At 46.7% G+C, this 26,603-nt stretch overlaps 1 protein-coding gene across 3 annotated transcripts in view; it reads right to left on the reverse strand.

The window, feature by feature from the left end:
* Positions 1-26,603, reverse strand: part of SAMD4B (sterile alpha motif domain containing 4B) — a 38,874-nt gene that overhangs the window by 9,246 nt on the left and 3,025 nt on the right. The window contains exons 2-4 of one of the 3 annotated variants that reach the window (XM_032326208.1): positions 15,684-16,086; positions 4,701-5,171; positions 78-317 (exon numbers count right to left, since the gene is read on the reverse strand). In XM_032326208.1, the coding sequence (XP_032182099.1) occupies positions 78-317; positions 4,701-5,171; positions 15,684-15,879 (907 nt within the window). In that variant the 5' untranslated portion in view covers positions 15,880-16,086. Of the gene's footprint in view, positions 1-77; positions 318-4,700; positions 5,172-14,437; positions 14,527-15,683; positions 16,087-26,603 lie in introns of those variants that run through there. The other 2 variants (XM_032326210.1, XM_032326209.1) reach the window with 2 other exon arrangements.

Below are 26,603 nucleotides of genomic sequence, written 5' to 3' on the forward strand. Positions count from 1 at the left end.
CACGGCTCCCTTCTGTCCTCTAAGCTATGCAGAAGCCTCTCTTCAGAGGGTCCTAGTGCTACCCTCCCCTGTCATACCTTTCATGCCACTGCCGTCCTCCTGGAAAGTGTTCCGGCTGGAGCCCTGCTCCTCCGTCTGCTCACTGCCAGAGGAGGCCACGCTGCTCTGGGGTGAGAGGGGTGCGTGGTCGGGCGTGGTGAAAGCAGCCCGGGCCCCAAGCTCCTCCGGACTCGGCCACTCACCAGGGGCCTGGGGGCTCGTGGGGATGAGCGACATGGAGCGCTTCAGCGGGCTGGGGTGAATTTGGCAGGGGAGACCTGGCCAGAGGGGGAGAGGCAAGAGGTCAGGTTTGGAGATCTGACCCCAAGAGATCATGCCCCCTGGTTGGTGCCATGGACAGCAGCTCAGCCCCAGAATCCAACAACAGGAAGGGACCCTGGGGTCTGAGGGGAACCACCTACGAGATACTGCTCATTACCTCATTCCCCATACCTTACCCATCAGCAAACTCTCAGCCACATCTCTCAATCTTCCCACTTTCTCTTCCAGCACCCTGGTCTGTAACTGGTGTCCCTTGTTGGAATTACTGCTATAGCCTCTTCACTGGTTTTCTGCCTTCATTCTTGCCTCCTACAGCCCATTAACCTCACAGAAGCCATGGTGATTCTTCTAAAAATGCAAATCTGACCAAGTTAGTCCCTACTTTAAATCTCACCTATGACTTTCCTTCACACTGAGAATAAAATTCAAACTTTTCCACATACCTACAAGGCCCTGTGGGACCTGGGCCCTGCTCACCTCTGACTCTCACCTCCACCAGCTCACTCTTCAGTTCAAGCCTTTTTAGCTTTGGCTTCCCCACCAACCCTCACTTGTTCCTGGAACACTCAAGCTGTCCAACGTCAGGACTTCTGCATTTGTTCTTTCTTCTTGTCTTCCTGATTTTAGCAGCTGGCTCCCAAAAATCTGATCTCCAGCAAGCATCATCTCTTCCAAAGCCTTCCCTGAGTGGCTGCCCTCCAGCAATCTTGGTTACTCTATCGTATGACTCTTACTTGTCTTCCTTACAGTACCTACCACAACCTGGAATGACTTCACCTAGTTAATTGTTTACATGCTTATTAACTGTACACCCCTGCTACAATATGAGATCTGTGACAGCAGGGACTTGTCCTGTCTTAAAGATCACTGCAGCCTCAGTAATTATAGTGGGGCATGGGCCGGAGGAGCTGCTTCGTTAGTATTTGTAAAGCAAATGAATGAATGGAATATATAAACTGCTTCTTCAACATCTCTATCATTGGGCCTCACCACCTCCCAAAGATTTTTCCTGTACTGAGCTAAAATCAGCTACCCATAAGGCCCAGTAACTCAGGGCGAATCCAGGCTGTCTTCCACAAGGTGTTTCATATTCTCCATCTGTCCCATTCCTGAGGTAAGAAAAGGGTTCCTACTTGATTTTAACCATCCTCAGGAGAGTGCAGGTTCCGAGTTCCAGACCTTTCCATGTAACTACTCCCTTTGCAGAACTCATTGCTCTTCCACCCTTTCCTGCCGGCCACCTTGTCTTCACTCCTCACTCAAGTGTTAGCTCTTCTGTGACTTCTCCCTCTGCACTCGTGAGGGCCCTGTGTTACTGCCTCAAGCCTAGCAGTAGCCTCCACCACCAGCCTGCCTCTTGCACTGGACTCTGGGCTCATGTGTATTAGGGCCACATTCTGGGAGGCCTTGAAGGTAGGGTGAAGCTTTTCAATTGCAAGCAGTTGCAGGAATAACAACCCTGCTCAATCATTTCTGCATCACCAGGATCAGGTGCAGGGTGTGATACACAAGAGCCCTCGGATTCATAAAAGCTTAAAGGAGGGCACCCATGGTCCATCCTAAGGGTGCTAAGGGTGCCTCTGAGCTTGACACATGGAATTCAAAAGTACCCAAAGTCAAATAAAAAGACAGGGACACAAAGCCAAAAAGCCTCACCCTGTGTAGGTGAGAACATCAATGCTCAGAGAACAGAAGCACTTTGCCCCAGTTGCCAGAGGGAGTTGGGAGGCAGCTACAGAAAAACCATAGCCTTGTTCCTGATGGAAAGGCTGGGATTCCTGCCAGTGCTCCACTGAAACTCAACCCAGGAAGAACAACCAGTCTGGTACAGGCCCCAGACCACCTTCCTTCATCTGCGACAGTCTATGCTCCTAGCCAGGAAATCACCTGAAGGACAGGGCAGTGCACTGATCCATACCCTCAGGCCAGCCTCCACCTCTGCCTGTGACCTCTGGGGTCCTCTTTTCATGGCTTCTCCCAAGGGCCTGGATTCCCAGAAATGGCACCTTTTGGGCCCCATGGGACTCGGTATAGGCTTTTTTTTCTTTTTGCCTGTCTTGGTGCCCATGGCTTCCTTTTCCTCCCTTCTCAGTGAAGGAGGAGGCAGGAAATTATCCTGATTAGATCGTGCAGTTCCTGAGGAGCCCTGCTTGACCAGGGACTGGGGTGGAGGCCGGCCACAGCATGTATAAAAACAGGAATGCCGGCTGGAGATCCAGGACCTCACTCTCTCTCCAAGAAACCCTGGTCTGTCCTTGGCAGCACCCCAAACCCACCCTGCTTGCCCTTACAGGCCAATCCTTGCTCCCCACTCAAAAATATTTTAATGGTTTCCGGTTTCCTGCAACTGCCTGAAATCGAAAAGCTTCATCCTATCCTTCAAAGCCCCCCAGAATGTGGCCCTAATATACTGAGATCTGGGAGTCAAGACAGACCTGCACTAAAATTCTGGCTCCACCACCTATTAATTTTATGATCCTGGGAAAATCACTGCCTCCATTTCCAAGTAATGTCCTTGGCAAAGGGATAGGCATGCAGTAAACATGAATGTCTGTGACTGTTATTACTCATTTAAACCCTTGTATCTCTCCATCCCAGCCAGACATCTGCACACTCCAATTTGCCACCCCTGTGTCTTCATTTCATGCTGTGTCCTCTACCTGGAATGCCCAATTCCTTTCTCTCTTCTGGTTTAACCCCTCTATCTGACGTTGCTCCAGCTTAGTCCTTTAATAGCTACTATGCCCCACTGGGACATTGTGGGGAGGAAGAAATATATGGATACCCCTCCCCTTGTTGAGGTCTAAGTGTCTATGGGAGGGTCACTTTTACATGGAAGTAATGTAGCACAGTAGTTACAAGTATGAGCTGTGGAGCCAGACTGCCTGGATTTAAATTCTGGCTATACCACCTGGGACAGGTGACTTTTCTATGACTCAGCCCAAGAATTTATTTGTGTAAATTTCTCAGAACACCTTTTGAAAAAGACTAAATGTTCAATAATCTGAGCTAGAATTATCTTTATTAATGTATTTCCCAATTTGGACCCAGAAACTATGATGCTCTAAGACTATAAAACATGGTCTAACACACTTTGTGTTGCCAGAAGTGCCAAAAATGCTTTCCTATCCCTCTACTTCCTGCGATCCTTACCAGCACTTGGGAGGAGACAAGTAGCTAGGACATCCATATGAAACTGGGGGAAGAAAGGAGCTCAGAGCACGAAGGGCGTGTACCAGGTGCCACCAGGAGACCCAGGTTCACTTCACCTACTGGCATGGATGACATTTCACTGCCACTCTCTCTTGGCTTGCTTTAAGCACTACCAGCCAGCCAAAGCGGACCAGCCATGCTGAGGTTAAATCTTAGAAACCTCTCACACCTGGAGTCACGTCATACTACCTCACCACGCCTTGGAAATGCCACATTCCCCTTATCCTGTTCATTTCAACTAGTATTTCAAAAACTCACCAGCTCCTCCTGCTCACCCTAGCCTCTGGGGTGCTTACCAACATAGCCCTTCCAGACCATTTAGGCTGGAGGACAGAGTAGTCACCAGGGCAGAACTCTGGTGTCAGATTGCTGGGTCTGAACTTCGGACCATTCTACTACTTGCTCTGTGTATAACCTTGAATATGTGACTTCACTTCTTTGAGTGTCAGTGTCATTTCTAGAATGAGGCTGATGATAAAGTTGTGACAAGGATTAAGTGAGATATCATGTCAGTAAAGCGCTTACAACACAGTCAACACTCAACAATGTTACCTGCTATCACTAATATCTTACAGTGTGACTTACATCTTACATAAACAGGCTTACAAACAGATTTCTCAGAAACAATGCTGCTAGCTGAAGCCATAAACACAAATCCACAATGTCTTAGCTGGAAGGGACCTTAGATTACATCTAGTAACTCAATGCTTTCAGAGGCCTGGCAGTTATCAGACATGCCCCAAAGAAGTCATTAGGGGCACAGGCCAACTGGGGCACATGTACAGGGTCTTAAGGTGAGGGAACACAATATTCGGCCATCTTAGTGTTGCTACAGGATTACAGGACTTGAGTTGCCGGACTTTTTAAACAATTTTAAGAGAAACTGAAATCTGGATTTTTAGGGGAAAATTACCAATTTCTTATGTCACCAAATTTATTTTAAAACATAGTAAGAAAAAAGCAAAGATTCACTGAGTTTGGGCTCAACAAGACATGTCTGTAGGTCAGACATGGCTCCTGGAATGGCAGTTCACAAGCTCTGCACAGCCTCATAAAGCTGAGGTCCAGAGAGACTGTGTGACTTGCTCAAGGCCAAAGAACGAGTGAAGAGCCCAGTTTGACCTTTTTCAAGTAGGCATGGCCTCCTGGGACCCTCACTCCCTCACCTGCATTTGCGTTGCTCCCAATACTGTTGATGGCTGGCGGCACTGAGCTGGATGGGTGGAAGGGCACGTGTCCATTTTCCCGGGGTGGCTTGTCCTGCCAGCCTGGCCCTGCCTCCCCAGGGCCCAGCTCTGCAGGGCTCCCCCACTCATCCGAGCCTTGGCGTGAGTGGTAGGTAGGCTCAGGCCGGGTGCGGAAGCCACTAGCCAGCCGTTCTTCCAGGTGGCTCAGCCAGAGGGCCAGTGCATTGCGGTCCTCCAGTGTGGTGGCCGGGTGGATGAGGGCATAAGAGAGCAGCTGGCGGCTCTCCTCGATGAAGGCATTGCTCTCGATCGAGTAGGCCAGCACTTTCTGCAGCAGCCTCATGTACTCCGACTTGGCCTCCGTGTTGCCTGGCTGAAGTAGGGGCAGGTGGGACAGCAGGAGGGATACCACCTTCTCTTTGGACTCCTGCTGCCACTGGCTGACGATGGCTGCAAAGGGGACAAAAGGGAATGTCAGGGAAGACAGGGTGGGGGACTCTCTATAGATCCAGGAGTGCTACCTACAGTCTGCTCCCTCAGCTCCAATCTCCTCTCCCTTCCCCCTTCAAGACCCCTGAGCTTGTCCTTCATACTGATGAGACCTATTACCAGAGTAATTTTTCCTGGTTCCATCACTCCTACTCTCCAACACCTGCTGTGGCTCCCCATCAGCCAAACTTGCTACTCTGGAATCTGAGCTCCTCCTGCTGTCCCCAGGCCTGCCCTTCTTCCTGTATCCCTGTTTGTTATCTTCATGGCCTCTACCCACACTCCCTTTCCCCCAGCAAAAGAGCCTCCTCCTTCCTGAAAGGGGAATGACACTGGAATATGATGGTTAACAGTTTGGGCTCTGGAATCAGACAGTCTAGACTCTCCAACTTACTAGCTAGACTCTGGGAAAGTCACCTTGAACCTCAGTGAGCAGTGATCTCCTCATTGAAAAGTTTTGAGATAATTACAGTACTCAGTTCACAATGCTGTTCTGAGATCCACTGAGCTAATAAAGAATGGAAATGGCCAGGCACATAGAAAGAATGTATTTATTAAATGCTTGCTGTTTATTTATATTTTAAAGATTTATTTATTTATTTGAGAGAGAGAGAGAGAGAGAAAGAGCAGGGAGCCTGACGTGGAGCTCGATCCCAGGACTCTGGGATCATGACCTGAGCAGAAGGCAAATGCTTAACCAACTGAGCCACCCAGGCACCCCGGCTTGCTGTTTTTTTTTTTTTTTAAACTGGTCTCTTTGCCTCCAGAAAACTCTGGAGGCAAAGAGACCAGTTAAAAAAAAATATTCCCCTCCAATCGGTACCATTCACCAAGATGGATTTCTCTTCCTAAAAGTACAGCAAGGTGTCATGTTCCTGACCAGGAGCTCACAATGCAGGGCTTGATCCCGGGGCTCCAGGATCATGACATGAGCCGAAGGCAGATACTTAACCAACTGAGCCACCCAGGTGCCCAAATTCTGGATTGCCTAAACCTGCTCTCTTCCAGGAAGCGTGCCTGGCTGCTCCATGCCACAGTGATCTGGTGACATCGTTTTCCCATCCCACAGTGTGACTGCCTAATAAGTCTGTCTGTGGAGATGAGCCAGGTTTCCCCTCTTGACCCAGAAGGGGACTCCCAAGGAATAAGACCACTGCCTGGCCACATAAAGGAGGCCTTGGGAATGAACTGTTTGTTATAGATCTGTCCTCTGTGAAGACCTTGTTACCCCTGCCTTAACTTTAACTCTCCAGTGGAGTAGAGGATAGGAGAAAATGCTGCCAGGGCAAAGGAAAGGGACAAAGAATACCAACCAATACTTGAGAAAAGAGATAATGATCAAGGACTAGGGCCAACTATGTCCTCCCTCTTGGGCAACTGAACTCAGACCTGTAGCCACAGTGATGATTTGCAAACACCTAACATGGGCGTTTTGAGAGATGACCTACTGGGCTATTGGTAAGGTCCTGGGAAGGTGTGAGGGAACTGGATCTAACCTGACAGAGAGAGGACCCTAGAGGGGTGAGTGATGAAAAAGAATAAGCAGAAATATGGCTTATGTCTGTCCTCTCCCAGATACTGACCATGTTACTCTGGGCAAATGTAGAACTTCACTAAGCTTTACTTTATCTCCCAAGTGGGGGTCAGAATCATTCCTACCTGGCATAGCTACTACTAACTACTATGAATTAAAGTGAGACCATAGCACAAAGTAGAGCATAAAGTAGGTCCTCAGCAAATATTAGCTACCCTATCATCACAGTTATTATATCTTACTGTGGCTCCTTCTTTTCAAATACCCACAGAGATTCTAAAGCCACATGCCCACTCCTGGTCCTGGAAATGGAGAGGCTGGGAATGGGCATATACTATATAAGGAGAGCCTCAGAATTCTAGGCATCTGGATTTCAAGTGAGCCCCAATCTGGATCGCTCTGCATCTGACGGGCTCAACCCAACTTCCTAAAGGCTTAAGATTCCAAGGACCACTGGTCTCTGCAAAGGGAGTCTTGCATAAAAACATGAGAAACAACCCCTCACACCTCCCTTTGTCTTAATGACCTGTGTGGAAATCTATGGTTTAGGAATTCACATTTATTTCTAATTCTGGGGGTGTCCCTGGGGGTGTCTAGGTGGCTCAGTCATTAAGTGTCTGCCTTCAGCTCAGGTCATGATCTCAGGGTCCTGGGATGGAGCCCCATGGCAGGTTTCCTGCTCAGTTGGGGGTCTGCTTCTCCCTCTCCCTCTGAGTCTCCCCTCTGCTTGTGCTCTTGCTCTCTCTCAAATAAATAAAAACTTCAGGAAAAAAAAAGATTTCTAATTCTGCTTAAATCTGTAGCTTTATGAAAATGAAACACACAACTCCCAACTCCTGGCCATATAACTAACTACTCATTCTCTTGGCCTGGGACTCTCTGCTCTAAGCTTCCTAGAGAACCCCAGGGATTCATACATTTAAGCAGAGTTATCAATTCCTACTATGACCATAGTACTGGCCAAAACAGAACAGTAATACTACACAGTAACAGTAATAATGGATAGCACTTACTGAGTATTTACTATATACCAGACACTATGCTAAGAACCTCACCTCAACCCTCCTTTAACATCCCACCTTATAGATGAGGGACTAGATTTCAGTGACAGAACCATGATCTGAACCCAGGTCTGTCAGCCTCTAGAACTGGGAGGAACTTTTATGTATAACATTGTACTAGCTCTCCAATGCCAAGTCTCTTGTTCTCCACCCTGGCTTTCTAGATCTCATGCATGACTTACCACTCAAAGCTAGGAAAACTCATCTCCTCTGTCTTCTCTTGAACCAGCGCCCCATGACTACAAGGCTGATTCTTAGGTCATCTCTAACATCTAAGGATGTTTCCAAGGTGGAACAGGCCTTCCTGATTTCAGGAAGCCTTCACTTTTCCCACCCTTCTACCTCCTCCATCTGGCACTTGATCACATAGGGACAAATACCCTGGCACCCCATTTCCCTGACTTAATAAGCCTTGAATTTTTTGCTCTTGATGAGAAGGAAGAAGAAATACAGTGATGAAGATTAGGGACAGAAAGTCAAAGACTTACATCCCAGCTGTGTTATATAGTTGCCTGGCCAATGTGCCTCCTTCTCTGGAAAGGGGGAATTAACAGGGCCACTGAAAGGATTTAGGGAGACAATGTGTGTAAAGCACCTGACAGGAGTCTACCCACAGTAAGCACTTAGTATGTGACTCAGTGATTGGTGTTTTTCTCCCTTCTCCGGCAGTCAGCCTACCCTTCCAGCCCTACCCTGATGTTCTCAATTGCTGTTGTTCAGGCCTTACAGGGTAGCCAGAGGCATCTGGGACAGAAAGAAGCCTTGTCTAGTTCCTCCCCCACCCCCGAATACTGCCAGGACCCCAGGGCTATGGGACACAGCTTCTCCTCTGGTACTGCCAGGGGACATGACAGAACAGCCCCAAGGGTTGGGCTCAATGAAGGACCTTGTTCTACTATGGAGAAAGGAGAGAGGGGTTTTGGATGACTGGAGGCTGACCCTGGGGAAATGTGTGTTCATGTGTCTGTGCAGCGGTGTGGTGGGGAGGGCGGGCCTCCCATGACTGGGAAGCATCAGTGAGCACTGGAATGGGTCCAAGGAATTTGCGCAGCCTCAGGCCCCTTGGGGTGAGCCCAGCTGGGGCTGCAGATGACGGGTGGGGATGAAACTTCGTTTCCTGCTCTGATCAGAGAAGTCTGGCTCAGAGCTGAGGCACAGCAGGGGCCTAATGAATACCTGCACAACTGAACTCAGATGGCCTCCTGGAAGGTAGTGGGGTCTATGTGTGGGTCATGTGCCTCTCGAGGACCCCTGACCTCACGTCACCCTGTCTCATGTCCCAGCAGATATACTAAGTAAGAGCACAGGTTCAAATGAGAACCTGCCTGGATTCTAAATCTACCTCTGCTTCTATGACCCAGGTCAACATAACTGTGGGCCAGTCCTTTAACTTTTCTGAGCCTGGTCTCCTCTTCCGTACAGCAGGGGCAGTAAAAACCCTATGTCACAGGGTTGTTGTAAAGATTCAATGAAACAATCATGCAAAGCACCTGACGTGTGTTAAGTACTCCATGGATTTTAACTATTATTGTCATTGCTCCTGGTTGAGGATTGAGAGCCCACACTGTTTTGAGACTGTGGGGAACAATTAACATAGGAGAGCACATCTGGGACTCCCCCTTAGGATTCCGGACAGGGGTGGGGAATTTCATACAGTTATTTACCAAAAACAGACATGTCTCTGGCTCCTCTGAGCTAGAGGCACAATAAGCAGTGATGAAATTCTGAAGGTGGGCGGATGGGGGAGGGGGCTGGGGAATGCCATGATGCCAATGACTGCTTCTTCCCAAGCGGCAAACCTGGATTCTGCAGGCATGGAGAGGATCAGAGAGACTGTGCATGAGTACCCTCCTTGGCCAGGTGACCAGAGCTAAGTAGGTCATGACCCTGGGTCCTGGCAAACCATAGGAGCCAAATATATCTTGGAGACTGCCATAAAAGCAAATCCATTTTTATGTGCTGGGCTGTTGCAACAATCCTGGCAGCCTCAGGCACTCGTCACAGGGGCTGGGGTTCGGCTGCAAACACGCCCTACTCTACCTCACCCCAGCTCGCACAAACATGGGGGAGGGACAGGGGGCTCACATTTTTGTTTGATGAACTGTGTCAGTAGAGCTTGAAAGGGGAGGGTGGAGGCATGAGAGCTGAGCTCTGGTGACTCATTCAGCCTCGGCCCCCTCCTGACCTCAGTTTCCCCACCCAGATTCAGTGAGCCAGAGAGGGAGGAGTTTAAACCTGCTGGATATAGGGACTCTGACTCACAGAACAGGAGGAGGAAAGAAAATGCAGGAAATGCGGCCCAGGAAGCTGAAGGACCAGGGAGGGAAGGGGATTCCAGTTTCCCTGGCTCTACCCTTTTGGTCCAAGTTAGCATCAGGGGTAAAGAGAGGGCCAGGATTACTGTTACAGCTCCAAACAGGCAGGGAAGACAGCACTGGGAAAAGGAACAGGGATGATAGCAGGGGGAAAGCTGGAGCCTCTCTCCTTTCCTGTTCCAGAGACCCTTAGGGTACTACTTCTTTTCTTTTCCTGGGTATTGTTTCAGATTCTGCTTCCATGAAACCAACACTGGCTGCCTGGGCTGGGCCTCTTCCCTAAACCCTCTCAGCTGCTTGAGAGGAAGGAACAGCCCAGACTAGATCCTCCTTCCACAGCCCCAACTCCTCACTCCCCGCAGGCTGCATACCCTCACTACCTTCCTGGGCCCACCTGGAATCAGCACCACTATTAAGACAAGAGGTTCTTCACTGGATGCACACAAGAGCCAACTAGGGACCTTAAAAAAACATCAGACTTGCTGGGGATGGGGCCCAGGCCTCAGATTATTATTATTACTTTTTAAAGATTTTATTTGACAGAGAAGAGAGAGCGCACACACCAGGGGAACAGAAGGCAGAGGGAGAGGGAGAGGGAGAAGCAGGCTCGCCAAGCAGGGAACCCGTTGCGGGGCTCAATCCCAGGACCCTGGGATCATGAACTGAGCCGAAGGGAGATGCTTAATGACTGAGCCACCCAGCCACCCTGTCAGATTATTTTTATAAAGTCCTTGAGTGATTCTGACATGAAGCCATGGTACCCACTTGCCTAGATCAAGCCCTCTGCAGATCTGCCCTTTCTGGTAGCTCTGCCCCAAACCCAAACCTGAACCCACGGTCTCCTTGGGAGAGCTTAAAGAAGGGGCAGGGTTGGGTGGCTGGGACAGAGTACAAACCCCAAAATGGCAGAGGATCTGCCTCACTGTTCAGCCACTCAAGTCTGAAGGGATCTAAAAAGCTGAAGAGTTTCAGACCCTGTAAGAGGCAGCTCTTCCCTGGGGATTGGTGTACCAACTGAATTCATGATTTGATCTGTGGGGTAAGTGTGGATTCTTGGTGGTGGTGGGGGAGGCAGGGAAGAGAGTCTCTGAAAAGTCTATCTCCTAAAATAATAAGAACTATTCTTTTAGAAGAATGTGCTGGGCTCCCAAACAAAGAACGTAATATGCTTGGCTGCGGCTTTGGCGAGTTAACTTCAGAGCTAACTTCAGAGTAACTTCAGAGCCCAACACTTGGACAGTATCTAGAACAACCTTCTTACGGTTCAGATCAAGTTCCCTGGGCTCAAGAGGGGTGGAGCTGGTCCAACGCACGAGAGTTGTTAGTGGCAGAGATGGAACTAGAATTCCTGAATGTCCTGATTCCTATTCTCAAGTCCCATGACAAATGATTAATCCAACAGGGCATCATTTCTCAAGAATCGTCAGCAGAACCTGGGTTGTGCTCCCAGGCCCATACCCTCAGGATTCTGATTTGGTGGGTCTGGGTTGGTGGGAGGAGCTGGATTTTAACAGTCACAACCCTTCACCAGGTGAGATGGATGATGATGCAAGTTTGGGAAACAGAGGGAATGGGAAGGCCATAATGAACACTGGGAGAGAAAAAGGAAGAGGGTGCACAGTTCCTCCCATAAGGCAGGCCCCTGGGCCCAGGAAGTAGCTCCTTCCCTCACAAATACGGCAAGGCTGGTGTTCTACTTGAGGTTGGACCAAGACAGGAGACACAAGCCTCCTTAGTTTTTGAACTACCACGCCTATTAAGAAAGAGGTACACAGGGCGCCTGGGTGGCTCAGTGGGTTAAGCCTCTGCCTTCAGCTCGGGTCATGATCTTGGGGTCCTGGGATCGAGTCCCACGTCGGGCTCTCTGCTCCGCGGGGAGCCTGCTTCCTCCTCTCTCTCTCTCTCTGCATGCCTCTCTGCCTACTTGTGATCTCTGTTAAATAAATAAATAAAGTCTTAAAAAAAAATTAAAAAAAGAAAAAAAGAGAAAAGAAGAGGTACACAAGGGTCTACAGAATTTACCTCTGTGTCAGTTCTCTCTCCCGTCATGCTCTGCTCTAATCCTGGCAGGCTGCCTGCCAACTCTGATATACACCATAGCCCTCCTTCTCTTTTCTCATTCAAAGTTTTCCCTACCTTTCTATCCAAGTACCAGCTTGTTATACTCTCACCATCTGACATGGGACTGTGGCTGAAGACCTAGATTCCTATTTTCATTCACCAGTGAATTCACTCCTCATCAGTTCTCAACCCATTACCCTGCCAAATCCCAGTGCAAACCATCTGGGAAGGGCCTTGGTTCTTGGTGCAAAGTGTACCAAGTCTTTCAAGGCAATGTCGTAAGAGGGAATATTTAACTTATTTATTAATTTTTCAAAGATTTTATTTATCTATCTATCTATCTATCTATCTATCTATCAGAGAGCCAAGTGAGCATACAAGCAGGGGGAGGAGCAGAGGGGACAGGCAGACTCCGCACTGAGCATGGAGCCTGACCTGGGGTTTAATCCCACAACCCTGAGATCATGACCTGAGTTGAAATCAAGAGTTGAAGGCCTAACCAACTAAGCCACCAGGTGCCCCTAGGGAATATTTTAAATGCACATTACTTCAAACTAGCAGCTCCACAGAATTCTAGGCATTTATCCTAGAGATGCTTAAAGGGTACTCATTACAACACTGTAAGAGCAAGACCAAACATACCATATGGTAAAGCCTAGAGGTCAAGAGCCAAGAGGTCTAAAGTCAAATTTCAGTTCCACCTCTGACGAGTTGTGTGACCCAGGGCAACCCAGTGTGACCCACTAAACCTCTCCAGACCTTAATCTCACCTATAAAATCAGGGAACAGTAAGACCTACCTTACAGAACTGTTGTGAGGGTTAAATGAGTAATAAAGGTAAAGTATTGCTTGATACCCAGGTAGGGCTCCATAAATTTACCTATTCTACGTATTCTTGCTATTATGCAGCCATCAATAATGAAGGATTATATATATACATACATACAACTGGAATATGAGATCTCCAAGTTATACTGTTAAACGAAACTGGTTAATATGCACAGTGTTCCATTCTATGTATTAAAATGATCAAAACAGGGGTGCCTGGGTGGCTCAGTGGGTTAAAGCCTCTGCCTTCGGCTCAGGTCATGATTCTGGAATCAAGCCCCGCATCAGGCTCTCTGCTCCGCGGGGAACCTGCTTCCCTTCCTCTCTCTGCCTGCCTCTCTGCCTATTTGTGATCTCTGTCTGTCAAATAAATAAATAAAATCTTTAAAAAAAAAAAAAAAAGATCAAAACAGGGTGCCTGGGGGGCACCTGGGTAGCTCAGTGGGTTAAAGCCTCTGCCTTCGGCTCAGGTCTTGATCCCAGGGTCCTGGGATCGAGCCCCGCATGGGGCTCTCTGCTCAGCAGGGAGCCTGCTTCCTCCTCTGTCTCTGCCTGCCTCGCTGCCTACTTGGGATCTCTGTCTGTCAAATAAAGAAATAAAATCTTTAAAACAACCACAACAACAAAAAACAGGGTGCCTGGGTGGCTTAGTGGGTTAAAGCCTCTGCCTTCAGATTAGGTCATGATCCTGAGGTCCTGGGATCGAGCCCCACATCAGGCTCTCTGCTCAGAGAGGAGCCTGCCTCTCTCTCTCTCTCTCTCTCTCTCTCTCTCTCTCTGCCTGCCTCTCTGCCTACTTGTGATCTCAGTCAAATAAATAAATAAAATCTTTAAAAAATAAAATAAAATAAAATGATCAAAACAATGAACAAGCTGAAGGGAGAGTATGAATGTATTTATACATGCACAGAATATCTCACAGAACATACACCAACTGGGAATGTGGAAGTATGGAAGGGAGGAGACCTCACTTTTTACCTTTCATATGGTCTGATTTTACAAGTTTTGAAAACACAGAAATTAAACATGCTCTAATAAGAAAACAGAATAAACACCATTGATGGTTCTGATATATAGACAAGATTGGCACCCAGTGCTCATGCAACTGCCTGGTCAGGATGGGATGGGAGGGATGTGTGCCAAAGCTGCAAAAGAAAATGGCCTGCCCCAAAGGAGCCCTCCTCTGGGGGCAGAGCCATACTGCAACCAAGAACTCCTGCTACAGAACAGAGAGGAGCCTTCCCTGGTGGGGATGGGGGAGGGGTTGAGCTCTGAGCCTGCTGCAACCTTGCTAGGTTCTTGCTCTCACTCATACTGGATTTAAGCCAGTATGACTCCTGGCCTAGGAGCCCCCTCTAACCACCCTATAACCATGGTGCTTCTGTGACTTCGTACACAAAAATTCAGAAAAATAAAGGTGACTGTTACCAAGGCAGATGGACCTGGGGAGATGAGGGAAGCCAGGCAACTCTGTGGCTCCCCAGTCCCAATCTTAGCAGTCCACTGTGGATTTCCTCACCTATAAAATGAGGATAATAACAGTACCTATTTCATGGGGTTGTTGTTAGGACTAAATGAGTTACTGACAATAAAAACCATTTACATTTATTAAGTGTTTACTACATGCCAGATACTGTTCTCAGAGTTCACAACTACCCTAGAAGGTAAGCACAGTTATGGTCTTGATTTTAAAGATGAAGAAAAAAAGGCTCAGAAAGATTAAGTTACTTCGTTATATCACAAATGACAGAACTGGGACTTAAACCCAGACAGTCTGACTCTAGAGCCACCAAAGAAGACTGCTTTCAAAGTTAGTATACAAGGCAGTACTTGGCTTGTTTTAAGGGCTTGACATGAACCATTATCATGGGGAAGAAGGTGGGTACTGACACAGAGCCCCTAGGTGCCCTCCCCAGTCCCCAGTTAGCTTTCAGGTAGTACGACTTGCCGTCTTCTCTGGCCTCCATCTCTCTCTCACCCATCGCTGAGGTCAACAGCTCTCCAACTAGCCCTGTGGAGGCCCAGAGGCCAGAGTGTCCCCTGAGAGGATTCTCTGGCCTGACTCTTGTCTACAACTGGGGGTCTTGGGACAGACAGTTCTATAGACGCCTGGCTCAGCCATCCCAACGCCAACCTCATGGGACACAGAGTATCTCTCTACTAAGTGCTGAGGGAACTGATAGGGACCATATCTAAACTCAAAACTCTCTTGAAGCTGTTTATCCCTTAAGTCCAACTTACCTTTGGGAGTAAAGAAAAGTTTAAGATGACTAGTAAATTTTGGAAGAATTCTAAAATTCCCTCCTAGCTCTGCATCCTGAAGCTTGAGAAATGAATTATTTGCTCAGCTTCCAAATCCTTTCACAGTAATGACTTTAGTCTCTTCCTCTGTCACCTAGACAAGCCACCTATGTAACTCTTCCTCTGCCAAGGGATGTTCCCAGTTTGCACTGTCCTCCCCAGGAAGCCCCACATCTCAGTACATCTGGCAACAACATAGCCCCAAGAGACCTATGATGATGATTTGGGAGGTCAGGGACTCCCTAGCCATCAACAAGCTCAGAACCCACATTCCTCAGCACCACTGTGGGGGTGGGCCTCCTCCACCATCTGACATCAGCTCTTGTTCCAGGTCTCCCTTCCACTGTGCTTGTCTCTAGGGGTGGAGACTCACCAGCACTGTTGGCCTCCGACTCCAGCAGGTGGATGTCATTGCAGTCCGCTAGCGAGTGCTCCAGGCAGAGCTGCAGGAAGCGGGCCTGGGTGCGAGTGACCCGCTTCAGAAGTGACAGCAGGGCCACCGTCTGCTCACACTCATTCCAGCCCTTGAACCAACCAGCGAGGATGCCCACCTGGTCTCGGAACATCATGGTGCCGGGCCTGGGGCCAGGGTGGGGGGGACGGCGGTGGCGAGGGCCAGCGCCGTCACATGGTCTCGGCTCGGGACTCCTGTTACCTCTCCCCTGAGGGCCAGGGCTTGAGGACGTTCCCTGGCGTGGCGGCAACGGGCAGTGGGGGGAGGATGAAACCTGCTCACATCGGGGGAGGTCTTGGTCCAGCCACACCTCTCCAGGCTCCTAGAAAAGGAAGTAAGAGGGTCAGACAGAATGAAAGGGCTGAACTGGTGTGGTTAGTGCTGGCTGAGGGGGTAAGAAGGCTTCATGCCTTCCTTTCTCAGGGTTTCTGCTCTGCTGAGTCCCCGGGGAGAAAGATGGAAGCCAATTACCAGATAAGAAACCAATTTTCCTTCCAATCTACAGATTCAGAGAAAAAGCTTGATTGGGATTCAGAGAGACTAAGGAGAAGATGTTGCCCAGCAAGCCTCACTGTCACAGGGCCAAAGGAAGCAGAGTAAGTTGGTAGGATTTTCCAGAGATGGGAAATAGGAGAGGCTGCACACTATAGGGAAAGATCTGAATTAATGGAGACCTGGTCCCAGGTGACACATGACCCCCAGCACATGTCTTGACCTTGCTGGTCTCTGGCCACCTCTTCTGAGAGTGGGAAAGAATGATGGCTCACCTGGTAAGAGGACTACATGCAGTTTATATTACTTCAATCTAAGCCTCAAAAAGCAAAGATGTGAGTGGACAATGTGAGTGGTGATCCCAGTGGAGATCTCGAGTATGCAGATAGCTAACTGATCAGTAACTGCCTCAGTGTTGTGGGTACAGGGACGGACAAAGTCTTTTTCAAAGATTTCCAACAGGCTGGGGGATCTCACCTCCTTCAATCCAGCTCTGCCACTCTGAGAAAGGTGTACCTCTGATCTCTAAGCTCTCACTCATCTCTGCTCTGAGGTGAGTCTCCCCCAGACTTCTTCATTCCCCTGAAGATTACTCCTGACCCAAGTCCTCTGGGTTGGTAAGTCCCCTTGGTTCCCAAAGACTCCAGATTGTCATCCAGACTCCTAAGAGCACAGAGGATACCAACCTGAGAGGGGTTACATCCAAAGTAAAAAAAATCCCAAGAGGGGAGCCTGGGTGGCTCAGTGCATTAAAGTCTCTGCCTTCGGCTCAGGTCATGATCCCAGGGTCCTGGGATAGAGCCCTACGTCGGGTTCTCTGCTCAGCAGGGAGCCTGCTTCTTCCTCTCTCTCTACATGCTTCTCTGCCTACTTGTGATCTCTCTGTCAAATAGATAAATAAAATCTTAAAGAAAAAAAAAAAAACACAAAACAAAAACAACTCCCAAGCAAGAAAGTGTCCAAATTCTTCTCTCAGACAGGAACTACACAGGAGCAGTGTTAACTGGGCAGACAACAGGCCTATTCTTCAGTTGACTGATTTCTGGACACTACTCTGAAGCCTTTCTCTAAATGTCTTGAGCTCCAGGTCTCCACTCACATTTCCCTGTCTCTCCTGCAACCAGTGCCTTGGCTCTATCCCCAAACCACATTTGGCTCCATCTCCTTCTGGCTGCCAAAGGACTGAGAACTCCACACAAAGACCCACTGAACCTACTGGGCTCAGATCTTAGAGAGCTACTGCTATCTCCCTGAACTTCCATGCTCCTGCTGAGCAGGGCTGTGAGGTCCATCTGAAGATGGCTGTGGTTCACCTGGCAAATCCTCTGTGGGACACCTGAACAGAGCAAACTGGCCCAGATGTCAATCCTTTTGGATATAAGGAAAAGCACAGGGGAAATGAAATGTGTTCCAAGTTAAACAGATCTCCCAGATACCCTTTTATTTATCTCTACACTCAATGTGGGGATTGAACTCATGACCTCAAGATTGAGATTTGTACACTCTTCTGACTGAGCCAGCCAGGTGTCCCCAGAAATCTTTTTTTAAAAGGAAATCAATCGTTGCCTCCTGGCTTAAATCCTCCAATGACTTCCCACTGCACTTAAATGAAACCTAAACTAAACCTGACCATATCTTGGCCTACAGGGCCCTGCAAGACTCCTGTGGCCTCTCCAGCCTCATCTTGTACCAAGATTTCTTATTCACTGGAATTCTCTTCCTCCAGACCTACTTATGGCTGGCCCCTACTTGTCACTCAGGTTTCAGCTTAATGTTACTTCCTGAGAGAGCTTCCCTGACCATCCAATCTAAGGATTCTGTCATATTAATACTATTTCTTCTATATAATTTGACACCCTCAGGTACCATCATCTTATTTTTGTTGTTTCTCTTTCCATCAAAAAGCAAGCTATCGGGTCACCCGGTGCCCAGAACAGTGACTGGCACATAGATGGTGCTCAATATGTATTTGTTGAAAGAATGAATAAAGATGGTAAGCATGAAAGTCACACTTGAGATTTCTACAGCCTCGGGGCGAGAAGATGATAGAAGGAATGGCCCACTGGATGGTAAACAGATTTAGAAACCTTGTCCCAAGAGAAAAATTTGAAGGCACTAGGGAAATTTCTCCAGGGGAAGAAAAGACTCAGAAAGAATGGCATAACTGACTTTGAATATCTGAAGGGGTAGCACACAGAAGAGGAATTAGATTTGTTCTTTTACTCCAGAGGAGAACCAGGGAAAATGGCTGGAAGTCAGAGGTGACATGGGAAATGTAGAGAGTCAAGAAAATTCAGTTCTAGTCTTGCCCCAGACACTGATTCACTTTGATCTTTAAACTAGTCTGCTTCCCTTCCCTGCAATGTGTAAGGAGCCAGACTGGATCAGACACAACAAATGGGTTTTACCTCGGAGGCTAACTCCAAACGACTGGTAGAGGCTGCTTGGAGCACGGTGGTGAGAAGGAGCCCAAAGATATGGAGCAACAGGAACAGCCATCAAAGGGCAATGATTAATAAACTGGGGACACACCTCACATGATGGGATACTGTATGGGATAATAAACTGGCGACACACCTCACACAATGGGATAGCTTTTAAAAACATGCTTGATCCTGATAGCAGAATACAAAAAACACAACAGAACTATATAGTGTTTGATCTTTTAACCACCAACCTACAGGGATGATAAGCTCTGTAGTAATACATACAATACAATCGCATTTTTATAAAAAGATAAAAAGCCACACAAAAACCCTTATATATCTTACAGTATCTATATACGCATGTGTATAAGGAAATGTGTACAAGGACACACCCTGGGCTGTTCACATTGGTTACCTTGGAGAGAAGGAATTATTAACTTTCTTCATATAACTTTGTAGCATTTCACTAGTTGCAAGTAAACATATATTACTTACGTAATTTTCAAAAAATTTTATTTGAGAAAGTTTTATGATTGCATTCTACTTCCGGTTCAGTGAGAAAGAACACTGTGATTGATTACCAATGTTTGCCCTGGATGCAGGATGGATGAGTGGTAGTTCACATGCCTGAAATAATCAGTTTCCCTTCCCAGCTCCAGCATTTTGTGGCTTTCGGCCCCAAGAAGACAGCAGCTGCCTCAACATAAGGAAGAATTTTAAAATAATATATCTGTCCAAGAAAGGAACTGGCTGCCATGTGAGGAGGTAATAAGCTCCTTGGCTGCTGGAAGTGGTCAAGTGGAGGCTAGATGAACATCCCTTGGGAGTGGGAGGGATTCCTTCACTGGGTAGCAACTCATAAGATAGAAGGACATGTTACTATTTCAGAGAGAACATTTGTGACGAGACGTTTGATATGCCAACAGCATTTACGGCAAAAAGATGACCAAATCCACGAACAAGACCAAAGATGTGCACTCTCTTTCCCATAAACTTTTACTGGGTTGTTACTTTTCCTAAGCAACATCACTGTGCCCCCCAAATAAACTGCTGACCAGCTTCTTTCCCCAAATAAGTAAAGCTGTGGGAGAGGGCAGGGCCTCAAACATGACACTTAATAGTTAAGGCCAGGTTTTGAATGAAGCACGCTGGTGAGGACTACAGTGAGTTGAAAGCACTTACCCTGTCTAAAGGGAGAAGTCACTTGTTTTAGCTCTAATCAACTGCTGCCATGGGGGAATGTGGGCCCAGTATTGCTAGGTTTAGTAATTCAGGTTTTGTTTTTTTTTTTTTTTTTAGTTTTTTAAAGAGGAACCAGAAATCAGGATTTTTAAATAAAATTCAGCTATTTTTAAATATTGGAAACAAATTCACATTAAAACAGCAAAAACGAACCACTATCTAAGAAACAAACAAAGCCTGTGGCCTGTAGTCCTCGGAATAGATGGACACAAACTGGGAAAAGACCAAAAGTCTGCTAACTATCCTTCTCTCTCATGCCACCCAGCTGCTCGGGAACATGATTGGCACAGAGAATCTAATGCCCAGCCATGGTTCTGACAATCCTCAGTAAACACTAGGGGGTTTAGAGCAACAGTCACTTTTAGGATAGGAGAAGGATGCTGGGTGTTTGGTGTGGATAGTGACTGGAGAGGACTGTATGGCCTTCTTCCATTGAAGGGCCAGAGGTCCCCAGCTACCTCCTGTCCTGGGTGCTTGGCAAGCAATGAGAAGGGAAGGGCTGCGCTGATATGATGGCCAGGAAAGAGGCATCAGCACCGACTACTGCAAGGCACTTTACGGTGATGGATTCTGGTGGATCTGCTTGCCAGACAGCCATTCCCATCTTCTGGTACCTCTGGAAAATAACTGTCTTCCTTGGCTCCAGGAGGAGACACAGAAAATCTACTGGCCAAGAAAGTCCTCACTGGATTCCTGCTGGAACTACTGGGGAGAATAAGTTCTCCATTAGAGCTGCTCACATTATGCAACATCTCCTGATGTTACTGGCTGCCACTTCTGCTACCTCACAGTGAGAGCCTGTCTCAGAATGAAGCTGACACAGATGAAAGCAGAGTCAAGAGGTAAGGGGACAAAGAGGGAGCCTTGTTCACATTTGAAGCTCTGGATCAAATCCAGCTAGCGTGAAGCCTCCTCACCTCAAACTCTTCAGTTATATGGACCAATAAATTCCTTTTGGGCTAAGGACAGTTGTTTCTATCACCTGAAGTTGGAAGAGCCTTGACTGATCCCATACAAAAACAGAACTCACCACTGCTCTGGTCTTGTATTCATGTGACCAAAAATGACTCTCTCCTTTGAGGCAAGACTCTAGAGGGGGACCCCTATGGCAAAAGCCTCTTGGACAGTCCCAATATTACCACTGCCATATTTGGTCTTCAACGGACCAAGTAACCTTCTTTGAAAGCATCTATCAACCCTGGAAGGTGGGAAATGAAGCCAAAATTGGCTAAGAGGTTCTAGGAAAAACTGTTCACTAGGCTCCCCTCTTTGGCTTCAAACAGCAAGAGGTGGCCCACAGATAGGAGGTACCTCCGCAGGTCAGCTCTCCTCATCCAGAAGCCAGACTGTGGAGTCAGATATGGCTGAAACCTGGGCTCTCCTGCTGATACTTACTTACTCTGTTGACCTTAAGCAAGTAACTCAGTTTCTTCCTCAGTGAATCTTCTTGTAAGATTAAATGAAACAATGTGTATAAAAATACCTATATGAATGCTTAGCATATTTCCCTATACCACCTATCGTGTCATATGCTAGACCTCATGCTAACAGCTTTTTGTGGATGAGTTCATTTGATTCTAAAAACAACATATATGCTATATTACACATATATACACGAGGTACACATGTATTCTACAGATGTACACACACATTATTATCCTCATTTCACAAAAGGAGAAACAGACACAGAAAAGGTTAAGCCTCCTAAGACTATACCCAGCTAAGCTGAGATTTTCAAGGCCAGTCTGTCCAGCTTAAGAGCTCTTGCTTGTTCCTAAGAATGTTACAACCTCCTATAAGTTCACTTCCACTGCCTAGAAAAGTTGGGCAAAAGGTAAACCCTTTAATGCCAACATCTCTGGATAAATAAGGGGGGTCCTGTTAACCTTCTTACCCATTCTTAGCCCTTCTATAGCACCCACCTAGGCCTCTGAAGAACTCATAATTCATGAATAAGGTACCAGGCTAGTTACCTAAGGTTAACTCACTATCCTGACTTGAGAAGAACAGGAGAATGTCAGATGCCAAGGGAGCTCAACTTCCTTTTAATTTTTTTTTTATTTTTTTCTTTCTTTTTTTTTTTTTTTTAAGATTTTTTATTTATTTATTTGACAGAGAGAGATCACAAGTAGGCAGAGAGGCAGGCAGAGAGAGAGAGAGAGAGAGGAGGAAGCAGGCTCCCTGCTGAGCAAAGAGCCCGATGCGGGACTCGATCCCAGGACCCTGAGATCATGACCCGAGCCGAAGGCAGCGGCTTAACCCACTGAGCCACCCAGGCGCCCAACTCAACTTCCTTTTTATAAAGATCAACCATTATTTTCAGAAACTCTTGAAATATGTACGCAAAATATGTATAATATTGTCTCAGCCAAGAATGAGGCTTTTGTATGAATAGTTCTCGGGAACAGAGGGAGAGGAGGGAAGAAGCCAGGCAGGGCCTCCTGGAAAGCTGTGGGAAAACTTGAAGTAGAGAGGAAGCTGGTATCCCGTCCCCCTGCCCCCATGTATTGCTCTCTTTCACTCATCCCATGCTTAAATGTGTTGACCCTTCTCCAATGTAACTCCATCTTCAGCTCTTTCCTTTCTCTATACTAGTATCCTTCACTTGATAATCAACTCCCACAGGTTCAACTATCACCTTTTTGTGGACAACTGAGAATTTCTTAAAGTCATCTTGGACTCCTTTCTCTTCCATAAGATCTATTCATCTGGTCTTGATAATTCTTTTTTTCTTAACATCAACTTAACATGCCCTCCTTTTTCTTTCCCAAAACTCAAGTGGCTCTGGGACTATGCTGTCTGGGTTGGAAACAGAATCCTACCATTTACTACCTATGTAACTTTGGGCAAGAGATTTCACCTTCCTGTGACTGTTTTCTCATCTGTAAAATGGGTTTAAAATAGTACCTACTCTTACAGAGCTGTTAGCTACTATCATCCTGGATTCCCCTCTCTCTCTAATCCCATTATTTTAATTTTTAACTTTTTATTAACATATAATGTATTATTAGCCCTAGGGGTACAGGTCTGTGAATAGTCAGGCCTACACACTTCACAGCACTCACCATAGCACATACCCTCCACAATGTCCTTTAACCGAACCACCCTCTCCCTACCCCTCAACCCCCAGCTCTCTAATTCCATTATTAAGTCCTATTTTCTCTATACTGAAAATACATCTAGTTCTCTCATTTTTTACTGCCACCATCATATTCAAGTTACCATCTTTTTTCATCTGGACAAACGTAATGCCTCCTAATCAACCTCCTGCTTCCATTTTTACCTGTTTTCCTTGCAGAAACCAATGAACTCTTTTTTTTTTTTTTAAGATTTTAATTATTTATTTGAGAGAGAGTGAGAGCATGAGAGCTGAGAAGGTTAGAGGGAGAAGCGGGCTCCCCATGAAGCTGGGAACCCGATGTGGGGCTCGATCCCAAGATTCTGGGACCATGACTTGAGCTGAAGGCAGTTGCTTAACCAACTGAGCCACCCAGGTGCCCACCAGTGAAAATTCAACAAAAAAAGAAAAAGGAAGTAACGAAGTCAGACCATGTCACTGTCTTGTTTTAAAAACCCTCTATAGCTTCCGAAGTCTCTTAAATAAACATATGAACTCCTTACCAAGGCCCACAAGGTCCTATGTGATCTAGACTCTGTCAACCTCTCCAATACCTTGCCCCTTCTCCCTTACACTGGTTTCCTTGTTGTTCCTTGAACACATCTCAAGGTTTCTGTCACTTTTGTTGACCCCTCTACCTGAAATGTTCTTCCCAGATCACCACATGGCTGGTTCCCTCCCATCAATCAGATCTGGGTTCATATGTGCCCCAGTCTTCCTCATCTCCCCAGGAAGGAGTTTTCGGTCTGATATCCAAAGGTATTTCTTTGAAGGCTGCAGCTCTTCCAGAAATACCTAGACTGTAAGATCCATCAGGGAAGGAAAGACTGTGGCTCTATTATTCATGGCTATGTTTTCAGTTCCTAGCATAGCACCTGGCACACAGCAAGCACACCCTCAATATATCTGTGAAATATTCCCCCTCCCGCCCCCACAACCCTTACAGCAGTCCTTTCTCCACATAAAACAATGCTTAGACTGGAATGCCCCACTCCAAGATCACCCCACAATTATGCCTTCTCATCTTTGAGGTTATCAGGTTCAATTGTCACATCCTCAGAGGCCAATTCTGACCATTCTGAATATGGTGGCCACAGCCACCCTCTTTTTCACTCTACTGTTTTAATTTCTTCATAGCACATATCACAGATCTGTTTATGTATCTCTCCACTGCCCCATCAGAATGTAAGCACCATGAGTTCCAATACCTCGACTGTTTCTTCAGTGCCTCCATAAAGTGCCTCCATAAATTGTTTAACTGCTAGAGTTGAAACTTTTATACTGCAAACACTGTTGTTCTATAACCTGCCCTCAATCAGACTCTATTCAACAAATTTACACTAGAACAAAACAAAACTCTACTCAAAGTAATTTACCTAACTCTTCACAAAGTTCAGGGTCCAAAAAACCCAAAGTTGAAGTACAAAACTAAACACCACTACTCCTGGATTCCGCTACCCTACCCTGGAGCTACCATGAAAACTGGGCAGCCATCTCTTCCCTGTCTCTATCAGTAAGATCCCAAAGGAAAGTCTGGTTGGGTCAGGCTAACCATTGACTCTCTGGATCCAAACAATCACAGAGTGGAGAATGACTAGGGCTGAAGAACAAGGGAGGAGGAAGACTGTCACCAGTACTCAGTAAGGTTGTGGTATGGAATCACAGCAACCTCAGCAAGCAAGAGACAATTCCAGGGTATAGAACCCCAAACATGTCCCTAAGGATCTTCTGTTACTTCACACTTACTCAGGGAAGAAACTGTTTTCACACTGGGGCTCTCAGGAAAGAGTTCTCTTTCCACTAAGGCTGTTAAGGAGGTAGGATGTAAACCTGGAGTTGCTGAAGGCCATCTTAGTCACCACAAGTAGAAACCTGTTGAGGATGAAGCTAACTCTTTGGAGAAATGGGCAGAGATTACTGAAAAGAGTGTTTGAACTCCTGGATAAAGCTAGGTCTGAAGCCAATCTAGACCTGGACTTTTTAGTAACACAAGCCAATTAATTCTCTTTTTTGATTAAACCAGTTCGAACTAAGGTTCTGTCATTTTCGTCTCTGGAGTACAGGCTCACCTAAGCCATTTATTTATGAGCCATTTATTCTTGGTAACACTGAGCAGTTATACACAGGGCATTGTTCTAGATACTTTATATGTATTAACTAGTTCAATCCTTACAATAATTTTATAATATAGAATATCATTATTAGTTTCATTTTTTAGATGTGGAAACTAAGAACCAGAACAAAATTTAAGTAATTATTCTAGGTCACAAAACTGGTAAGTGACAATGTGGGATGGAAACCCTGTCTGGCCCCAGAATCAGCATACTTAACCATTATGCTACAACGTCTCACTGCACCCAACCCTATCGGAACAGAAAATCCAACTCTATGACTCATGGCACTATCATCTTGGGACTGACAGGGTCCCGAGACCTATTTGTGCCACCTGTCTTCAATTTCACCATTCGTAAAATGAGATTAATTGTAGCTTACCTACCTCATAGGGTTCCTATAAGGAACACGAGATGAGAATACATGTGAAGCGTTTAGACAGTGACTGGCAAATAGTAATTACTCAATAAATAGTAGCCATTAGTATTATCACTCTATGGGTCACAAAAGTGCAGCTGGCAAATACAACAGAGATTGAAGAGATCTGTTTGCTTTCATCTCTGTCCTTTAAGTGAAGAGAAGAGATGCATGAGTGGGAGATGAGGAGGCCTTCTTCTTGTCTTTGGCCCACTGCAAAGCTGTTAACTGCCTAGAAGGCTACTCACCACCGTCCCAACTCCTGTGGAACATCACCGAGCCCCAAAACCACCTTTCCATGAAGTCTTTACAAATAAAAGGATCCCTCTTTCACTGCCAAATTTCCACAGCATATATTTGTACCTCATGTTCTGTCCCATGTACCTGCCCAAAACCTCTAATGTACTGTGAGCGCAATGAAGGCAGGCCCCACTGTTTATCCTGTGATCTCTGTTTCCTCTTCTAGACCCTAGAGAGAAACAGAATCCCTCAGAGAAAGCTGAGAGCCCTGTGGAGGCCCCAGACTTACAAAGGTGAGAAGCTAACCAGGATGGGTTGCAGGTCACCGAGAATAGGACCTAAGGCAGCTCAGAATCAGGAATGAGCACACAGAAAAGTCCCTCAAACAGCAGTAGGAGGGGCAAGACAGCCTCTTCTAGGAGGAGAGACAATGGGAGCTGGGTAGAGAGAGAGGACAAGAGGGGGTGGGGAAGGTGTATAGAACCTGAATGGGGAGTGAGAGCTGAAAAACTTAAGAGATTTCTTGCCAAATGCAGGAGGAGGAGTTGCCCATTCTCTAATAATTCCCAGTAACTTACAGAGGGCAGATACCAGTGTGGGATTCAGAGACAAGTAAGACACATCCCAGTACTTTCCAAACTGGCTAGTCCAGTGAGGATGAGTAGACAAGTACATGAAAAACTACAAGGGAGAAGGTGAGTAGTGCTCTAAGAAGTAAAAGAGAGGACTCTCAACAGTAAGACACAGAGAATGAAAAAACCTGAGGGTGTCTTAAAGGGAGAGTGCCTACGT

The sequence above is a fragment of the Mustela erminea genome, chromosome 19 (genome assembly GCF_009829155.1).
Source record: "Mustela erminea isolate mMusErm1 chromosome 19, mMusErm1.Pri, whole genome shotgun sequence".
NCBI classification, from domain to species: domain Eukaryota; kingdom Metazoa; phylum Chordata; class Mammalia; order Carnivora; family Mustelidae; genus Mustela; species Mustela erminea.